This window comes from Zea mays, chromosome 5, assembly GCF_902167145.1.
Source record: "Zea mays cultivar B73 chromosome 5, Zm-B73-REFERENCE-NAM-5.0, whole genome shotgun sequence".
NCBI lineage: Eukaryota > Viridiplantae > Streptophyta > Magnoliopsida > Poales > Poaceae > Zea > Zea mays.
In genome coordinates, this window is record NC_050100.1 from 214161968 (window position 1) to 214171256 (window position 9289).

The following is a 9289-nucleotide window of genomic DNA, read 5'->3' on the forward strand; positions in this document are numbered from 1 at the left end:
CCATGATGCCTACTGGCTACTGGCTGTGTGGTTCCAGTCGGGTGCAGTGTACAGGTGCATATCGCAGTCGCGAAAGCCACGTTGGTACTGCGCTGTTCTTTACCATATTTCAGGTTCCCATCTTTCAGTTGTGCAGGACAGCAAGAGAAGAACGACTGTCCTCCTTTCTGCAGCTAACATGCATACCACCGCACCACCCTCATGCCGGAAGGGATGGCAACGAGATGGAGGCATGGCCATGCTATCATGACCATATCACCTTTGTGTAGACGAGAATGCATGTTGATTGGAGGTAGGCAAAAAGGGAATCTGCTACCGCTCCAGAAATGGTAGGGCAACGTACGCAAATGCTGGTGTTAGGTAACGATTATCCATTGATCCCCACACGCGCGCGCGCGCGGCACTTGGAGCCTTTCGACGACTACGCCGTCTGTCTGTCAACGCGTGGATAAGAACGGTAGAACACACACAAGCCGCTTTTTATTTAGAATTTACCTCAACTATCCACGGAAGGATCAAGGAAGAGCTTATGATTTTACTTTTGACCGGTGTGGTAGCTTCTGAAACAGACGCTTCACCAGTGCGAGATTTTGCTGTCACGATCTCGATCACACTCGTTTGTCCCGTCTCCCTTTAAACGGGCCAAGTTGGTGCCATTTGGATTTGGTTGCTGTGCCTGTGCCTGCCGCGCCATGGGTCCGCCAAGTTGCAGGTGTGCGAATAAAGGAAACTGTGTGCAGCTAGCTTCCTGGGTCAGAGTCGCTACTTGCGCATGCAATGAATGAAACAAGGGGGCCGGGGCCGCCTCATTAGATTCTTCAGCAGCTTCCATGAGTTCGGCTGGCGGGCAAGAGCTGAGCCAGATCCGGCGGCACGAGCCTGCAGCAGAAGCTATGCTCTCTCTCTCTCACGCCGTGTCGCTCTCGTCGCAACCGAGCCTTCCTTCTCTCCCGTCGTTAGGCCCCCGCGACCTAAACGTCAGCCCTTGCCACCACCGCTGCGTCGCCACACTCAGAGACCACTCCTCCTACGTCTCGGCTCTCGCCGTCGACGGCCACTCGCTGTACAGCGCCTCGTCGGACGGCCGCATCAGAGTGTGGCCGATGGGCGACGCGAGCGGGAGGCAGGATGACGACGACGACGACAGCGGCGGCGGCGGCGGCGGCGGTTGCGGGTCTGCTACGGTCGTTGCCGCGTGCGACAGCTCCGTGAAGTGTCTTCTCGCCACGGCGGGCAGCAACGGACACGGTCTCCTCCTCAGCTCCCACCAGGACGGCAAGATCATGGCGTGGCGGACCGGGAGCGGCAGGAAGGACGGGACCCCGAGCCTCGTCCTGCGCGCCGTCCTGCCGACCTGCGTGGACCGGCTACGGACGTTCCTGCTCCCCTGGAGCTACGTGCAGGTCCGGCGGCACCGGTGGCGCACCTGGGTGCACCACGTGGACGCGGTCGCCGCGCTCGCGGTGTCCCCGGACGGCGCGCTCCTGTACTCGGCGTCGTGGGACCGGAGCCTCAGGGTGTGGCGGCTGCCGGGGTTCCGGTGCGTGGAGTCCGTCGCGCCCGCGCACGACGACGCCATCAACGCGCTGGCGGTGTCGCCCGACGGCCACGTGTACACGGGCTCGGCCGACAACAAGATCAAGGCGTGGAGGCGGCACCCGGAGCGGAGGCACAGGCACAGGCACAGGCACGTGCTCGTGCTCGTGCAGACGATGGAGCGCCACAGGTCGGCGGTCAACGCGCTCGCTCTAGGGGCCGACGGGAGGGTGCTCTACTCCGGCGCGTGCGACCGGTCTGTGGTGGTGTGGGAGCGGGCCGACGGCGCCGGCGGCGGCCGCATGGAGGCCACTGGCACGCTCAGAGGGCACACGAGGGCGATCCTGTGCCTGGCGGCGGCGGGGGACGTGGTGTGCAGCGGCTCGGCGGACCGGACGGTGCGGGTGTGGAGGAGGGGAGCGGAGAATACGGGGTACACTCTCCTGGCCGTCCTGGAAGGACACGGCGCGCCTGTGAAGAGCCTAGCTTTGCTTTACGGACGTGACCGCGGCTTGTTCAGTGGTTGGGGCGACCCAGAGGAGGGATCGTCCGGTGGTGGCGGCGGCACCCATTGTGCTATTGTTTGCAGCGGCGCGTTGGACGGCGAGGTGAAGATTTGGAGCACGCTTGTTCCTTGATTCCTTTCCCTTCACAGATAACAAAGTGTAGTTCTCCTTGTAGACAGTATACCACTGGATAAAGCATGAATCACGATGCTGAATGCCTGCGTGTTTGAACATTGAGATTAGCGTTACGGGATTTACTGCAGTTGTTGTTTCAAAAAAAAACTATTTTAAAACAGAGTTGCATCCGCATACTGGTCTATAACATAAAAGCTTAAACTGACAGTAAAAGATGAATAATTCAATTAGACTTAGTTCAACATATAGGACCTGTTTGGGAGGGTTTACAAACCGGCTTCGGCTCTGGCTTTTAGAGAACCCTCCAAATGGTCTAAAAAATAACTCCCAACAAAGAGCACCGATGAGCTAGAGCCATTTTGTTAGAGAGAAGCTGGAGCCAAAAAAAATTGGCTCCTCCTCTCACTCCCCTCCTCTCGCGTCAAAATTAGCTGTTTTGCCTAAATAAACACGGGCTCCTATAGAAGAGTTGTTCTTAAAGATAAGCCAGAGCCGGAGTGTTGTAGAATACCTGAATTGCCCAAATTTCTCTCAATAAAAGTCCTCAGGTGATCAGTTTTGCTAGAGTAGTACTAAGAACATCTCCAACAAAGGTCTCAGATGAGGTCCTATCTTGAATTACAGGATTCAAGGGAGAAAAACAAACTCCAATAGAGGTTCTATTTTATTAAATTTCATTAAACCAATTTAAGACTCGAATATTAGGGACCTAAATATAGTACCCGTCCATCCGAGCCCTATCTCTTTTTCCCATGCACAGCAGTTCTCCTGGGGCGCCCCAATTAGGGGTGGATAACGAGCCAGCTCGGCTCGGCTCGTTAAGTTAACGAGCCACAGAGTCAGCTCGGCTCGGCTCGTTTAGCTCGCGAGCCATAGCAGAAAAAATAATATGTACATAATAATTATTTTTTAGTTAATTTCAAACTAATTTAACAATAGAAAAATAGTAATTATACACATACTTTCACAAATCACGTCAATGTAACACTAAATTAGCACAATTCATCACTCATCAATTTACAATTCACATACATGTTCATCAGTTTAACCCACAATTATATTTGCATAAACCAAATTAACACATAGACATAGTTCATTAATCATTAGTTTAAATCATAGGACATAGACACCTCACATATATATAACATATTCATTAATTTTTCTGTAAATGATATGAATATAGTTTCGTTTTGCTAGGATGTGGTAGCTCGTTTAGCTCGCGAGCTGGCTCGTTAACGAACCGAGCTGGCTCATTAACGAACCGAGCTAGGATGTCAGCTCAGCTCGTGAAAAAATTCAAACGAGCCGATCCAAACCGAGTCGAGCTGACCATGAACCGAGCGAGCCAACGAGCCACGAGCATTTGGTTCAGTCCTAGCCCCAATACCGCTTCTTGTAGCGTCTGCTACTTGTCCATGGGCAGTGGTGCTATAGCATGATCTCATCAATAGTACCAGCTGCCTGTAAAAATAGTACACACTGATGTCTGTCATGTTTAGCTTTGAATTAAATTGGATATCATATATGTTATCCTTCTCCGTACAATAAAGAAGTTGATGAACGTCTTATGTTTTATTTGGTGAAAATATCTGCTACTTCTACAAGAACATCACGTTTGTGACTATGTTCTTTACGATGCGTGCACTGATTCCGTCGATCTATGAGCTCGGAGATCGGCTCGTAGATCGACATAATAAGTGGTTATAAGATTCATTGTTGGATCATAAAAAATTGTTGGGCCTGAAAACCATTTAAATTGGGTTCTATTTTAAATTTAGGACTCAATTTTAGGACTTTATCTTGGAGATGCTCTAATACAATATAAATTTGAGATTAGAGTCATAATTGATTTATCGTCCCATAAATGGTCCAAAAACTCACGATGAACTAGATATTAGAGTCATAATAGATTTATTGCCCCCTATGTGACCCAAAAACTCAACTATAATGAATAAGATATTAGAGTCTTAGTTGTTTTATTGCCGATCCATGCTCCAAACTCATGATACATAGCCATTTCAAAATGCATTGTATATATATTTCATGACTAACATAATAATATTTTTCAAGTGCCATATAAAAATGTTAGTGCTTTTATATACATTTAGCTAAATATGAAAATATTCGACTTAAAAAAATGAGAAGTGCATCCATTTTTTATGGAGTGAACAAGTCAATCGACTCTGTTTTTGAACAACTTTATATAAAAATATACTAATATCACTAGATCAAATTAGTTTTATTTAATGTACCATGATTCCATGAAACACACTTCACAATTTTTTGATATTGAATATGTTAATATACGTAACGATTTGCAACTTAACAAGTGGCATCCCGGTGGTGGAAAGCTCCAAGCTAGGGCTTGTTTGTTTGGGTCGAGGACGATAGAGAATAGGGATGAAACCACTTGGATCAGCCCGATCTGGATTGATTTCAAGCCCATGGTAGAAGACGACTTTGGTTAGCCCACTCGAGGGTTTGACCCATGTCCCTTCCCGACTTTTACCACAACCCCAATCCGGGAAGCACCCCCCGTCTCAGGTTGTGATATCCTGGCTCTAGTGGATGGTGATATCCTGATCCAAAGCTTAATATAATTAATAGAGTACTCATACAAAGCAAGATACATCTTCTTTTTCAGAAGCCTATCTTGAAAAAACTTATAAGTTAAGCGTGCTTGGCTTGGAGCAATTTGTGATGGGTGACCGACCGGGAAGTTTTCTCGGGTATGCATGAGTGAGGACAAAGTGTGCACAAAAGATTCCTGTTGGTCTGTGGGGATGGTCTATGGTCCTGGGCGGCTGCAGGAGTAAGTATTATCGATCTAGAGCGGACGAGGTGTTACAAATGGTATCAGAGCCGATTACAAATGGTATCAGAGCCGATCTCTCATTTTTACGGGCGTGTGTGGGCTAGGGTTTCGGATATATGGAGCATGGCGCATGTGGGCCCAGAGTGGTAACATGGCATGGAATATGCCAACACTAAACATATAGATGTGGCCATGAGGGGAGGTTCCTGGCTTGGGGTTGGCCGACGAGGACGTCGGTCTTCTAAGGGGGTGGATTGTGATACCCTGCCCTAGTGGATGGTGATATCCTGGCCTAGAACATAATAAAATTAATAGAGTTGTCGGCGTTCCGAGACCGGGGGGTCCCTTGGGCCGACGAGTGAGTGTCGCCGCGTGCCCCAGCCCAGATGGGTCGAGCGCGAGGGCGAGCGCGAAGGGGGGAGAAGCGAGGCGGCCGGAGACCGGCGTGAGAGAGGTGGGAATCCCGCGGCCTTCGTGTTCGTCCCGCGCCCAGGTCGGGTGCGCTTGCAGTAGGGGGTTACAAGCGTCCACGCGGGAGAGGGAAGCGAACGGCCCCAAGAGAGCGTCTGTCTCGTCCTCGTCCCCGCGCGGCCAACCCTCTCTAAGAGGGCCCTGGTCCTTCCTTTTATAGGCATAAGGATAGGATCCAGGTGTACAATTGGGGGTGTAGCAGAGTGCTACGTGTCTAGCGGGGGAGAGCTAGCGCCCTAAGTACATGCCGATGTGGCAGCCGGAGAGATTTTGGCACCCAGCTGGTGTGATGTCGTGGCCGTGGGAGGAGCGATGGAGCCTGGCGGAGGGACAACTGTCGGAGCGGTTGGGTCCTTGCTGACGTCCTCTTGCTTCCGTAAGGGGGCTGAGAGCCGCCGTCGTCACAGAGCATGCGGGGCGCCATCATCGTCTATCTGGCGGAGCTAGCCAGATGGGACACCGGTCTTGTTCCCTGCGGCCCGAGTCAGCTCGGGGTAGGGTGATGATGGCGCCTCTTGTTGACGTGGCTAGCCTGCGCCCTAGGTTGGGCGATGTGGAGGCTCCTCCGAAGCCGAGGTCGAGTCTGTCTTCCATGGTCGAGGCCGAGTCCGAGCCCCTGATTCGGGCGAGGCAGAGGTCGTCGGCAGAGGCCAGGGTGGAGTCCGAGCCCTGGGGTCGGGCGAAGCGGAGTTCGTCGTCTTCTGGGGCTGAGCCCGAGTCCGAGCCCTGGGTCGGGCGGAGCGGAGTTCGCCGTCTTCTGGGGCTTAGCCCGAGTCCGAGCCCTGGGTCGGGCGGAGCGGAGTTCGCCGTCTTCCGGGGCTTAGCCCGAGTCCGAGCCCTAGGTCGGGCGGAGCGGAGTTCGCCGTCTTCCGGGGCTTAGCCCGAGTCCGAGCCCTGGGTCGGGCGGAGCGGAGTTTCCTATGGTGCCTTTGGCAGGGCCTGACTGCCTGTCAGTCTCACTCTGTCAGGTGACACTGCAGTCGGAGTGGCGCAGGCGGCGCTGTCCTTCTGTCAGGCCGGTCAGTGGAGCGGCGAAGTGACGGCGGTCACTTTGGCTCTGCCGGGGGGCGCGCGTTAGGATAAAGGTGTCAGGCTACCTTTGCATTAAATGCTCCTGCGACTTGGTCGGTCGGCGCGGCGATTTAGTCAGGGTTGCTTCTTAGCGAAGGTAGGGCCTCGGGCGAGCCGGAGATATGTTCGCCGTCGAAGGGGGGCCTCGGGCGAGACGGAAATCCTCCGGGGTCGGCTGCCCTTGTCCGAGGCTAGGCTCGGGCGAGGCGTGATCGAGTCGCTCGAATGGACTGATCCCTGACTTAATCGCACCCATCAGGCCTTAGCAGCTTTATGCTGATGGGGGTTACCAGCTGAGAATTAGGAGTCTTGAGAGTACCCCTAATTATGGTCCCCGACAGTAGCCCCCGAGCCTCGAAGGGAGTGTTAGCACTCGCTTGGAGGCTTTCGTCGCACTTTTTTGCAAGGGGACCAGCCTTTCTCAGTTGCATTTTGTTCCGGTGGGTGCGCGCGAGCGCACCCGCCGGGTGTAGCCCCTGAGGCCTCGGAGGAGTGGTTTCCTCCTGTGGGCACCTGAGCCCCTGTGTAGCTCACCGATGAGCAGCGACCGGAATGGATTCCTCCTGTGGGCGGAGCCGCTCCGTCCCCATCGCCGGGGTACATCGTGAGCTTCGTCTCCTTCCACGAGCGGGGATTCGGTGTGCCGGCGGGCCGCTTTATGCGGGCGATCCTGTACCACTATGGGGTGGAGTTGCACAACCTCACCCCCAACTCCATCTTGCAGGCCGCCATCTTCGTAGCGGTGTGCGAGGGGTACTTGGGGATCGCCCCCCATTAGGATTTGTGGACCCATCTCTTTTTCACGGAGCTTTTTGCCTCACCGACGGGGGAAAGGAAAGTCCGCGCAGCGGTGCGGGCCGGCGGCTGCACCCTCCTGCTGAGGCAGTCGCGGGCGTCGCTGTATATTCCTGCCATCCTCGCGTCCTCGAACAAGGGGTGGCAGCGCCGGTGGTTTTACCTCCGGAATGACGGCGAGTTGCTCCCGCCGTTCTCCCAGCGAGTAGTCACCACTGCCACCGATGCTTGGCGCCACGGGACCCCGCACGAAAGACAGAAGAACCTCGAACCTCTTCTCCAGGCCTTGGAGGCGTTGCGGAAGGGGGGACTCACCGCTGCGGGAGTGATTGCCGACATCCACCGTCGGAGGGTGCTTCCCTTGGCGGAGCGACGACTGTCGCTTTGGGAGATGACCCCGGAGGCTGATTGGGAGGGCTCGCGGATGTCCCCTGATCCTCTTCCCTTCGACGCCCTCCAATGGCGGGTGTCCGTCGCGTTGGGGAAGCCGGACCCCCACGCCTTCTCCCAGCTTTTGATGCGCCCCAACCGAGGGTGCGTGACTCTGGTGAGTGTCCGCTTCTTCCTTCTTCATACATCGGGTTGCTCCTGGTTCTTACGATCGGGGTTTTTCCCCCTTTTTCAGGAGGTGGGGTGGCACAAGCCTTCCCTGCCACGGGTCCCGCAGGACGCGGTGGACCGAGCACCGCGGCGGGTCGCCGCGGAGGAGGAGAAGAAGAAGGACACGGAGAAGGCCCGGGCCCGCGAGCGGAGGCGGGCTCGAGACGCCTTGGAAAAGCTCCGTCGCCGGCAGGAGAGGGAGGGGCTCCCGAGGGAGCCGTCGCCGGAAACGCCCGACGACGACGACGATGATGAAGATGATGACGAGGAGGACGACATGGCCGCCCGCCTTGGCCTCAGCCCCGGCTTGGGGTTTGGCCAGGAGCCGTCAGGCCAGCCCCCGAGCGGGCTGACGCCGTCAGTCCCCGGAGTCGGGGCATCGGGGTCCCGGCCCGAGGGGCGGGGGCAACCCGAGAGGGCACCTGACCCCTCGGCTGGAGGAGCTGAGGTGACCCCGGAGGGCCAGGCCAGGGCGTCTCCTCCCCGAGAGCCGCCGCTCGCGCCGGCAGCGCTGGGAGGCGACCCTCAGGTCACCATGACAGTGCCTGGGCAATCTGCCCCCCGGGCGTCCAAAGCGAGGGTGGTGCCGAAGTTGCCGGCGAAGCGAACCTCGGCGGCGGTTCCGGGGGTCGGGATCCAAGAGACTTCCCCCCAGGCACGGTGGATCATGGCCCGGAGCAGGTAAGTATCTCAGAATGTCTTCGTCCTGGCTTTCCATTCATATGTCTCGGCCGTGATTTTTCCTTTTTCCTCAGCAAGCGAAGCCATGGCCTGACCGACCTGGCACCCCGGAAGGCCCTTAAGACGACGCCGACCTGCGCGGCCAGCGCCGCTTCGGGCCTTGCCGTTCAGCCGAACCTCTCACAAGGCGTTCCACCTCAGGGGGCTCGGGCGGCACCGGTCGCCGTGGAGCAGGTTCCCGAGGCTGGCTCTTCTGCCGAGGCGGCCATTGTGATAGGGGAGGCGGCTGACGCTGACGTGGTCCCGAGCCCACTGGACGTGCCGGCCATGCCGGCGCCTGCCGCTACCGAAGTCGCCGCCGTCCCAGTCGGAGAGCGACCGGTTGCTGCCGACGTCAAGACGGCTGATGCGTCGGCGCTTGGTGCCTCGGAAGGGGGGGGCGTGGAGGCGCGATCCGTCCCGCCGGGCGGCGGCCTCGTCGCTGTGCGGCAGAGTTCCGAGGTCCGGCGCCAGTTGCTCCGGTTCCAGACCCGTGAGGCCTCAGACCCCGTCTTCGTTCTCGACGATGAACGGGAGGACCAGTCCTGGGATGAGCTCCGCGAGTGTGCTGAAGCAACGGTGGGGTCGCTCCGGTCGTCGCTGGAGGTTTTCTGCAGGGACGTCCCCAAAATCCTCCAGG

General features: G+C 56.2%; 1 protein-coding gene across 1 annotated transcript; it reads left to right on the forward strand.

Moving 5' to 3' along the window:
* Positions 1–443: 443 nt before the first annotated feature.
* Positions 444–2273, forward strand: LOC103627706 (protein JINGUBANG). The gene has a single exon (XM_008648016.3). The coding sequence runs from the start codon at positions 831–833 to the stop codon at positions 2172–2174; it is 1344 nt and encodes a 447-aa protein (XP_008646238.1). The 5' UTR covers positions 444–830; the 3' UTR covers positions 2175–2273.
* The last annotated feature ends 7016 nt before the right edge of the window (positions 2274–9289 follow it).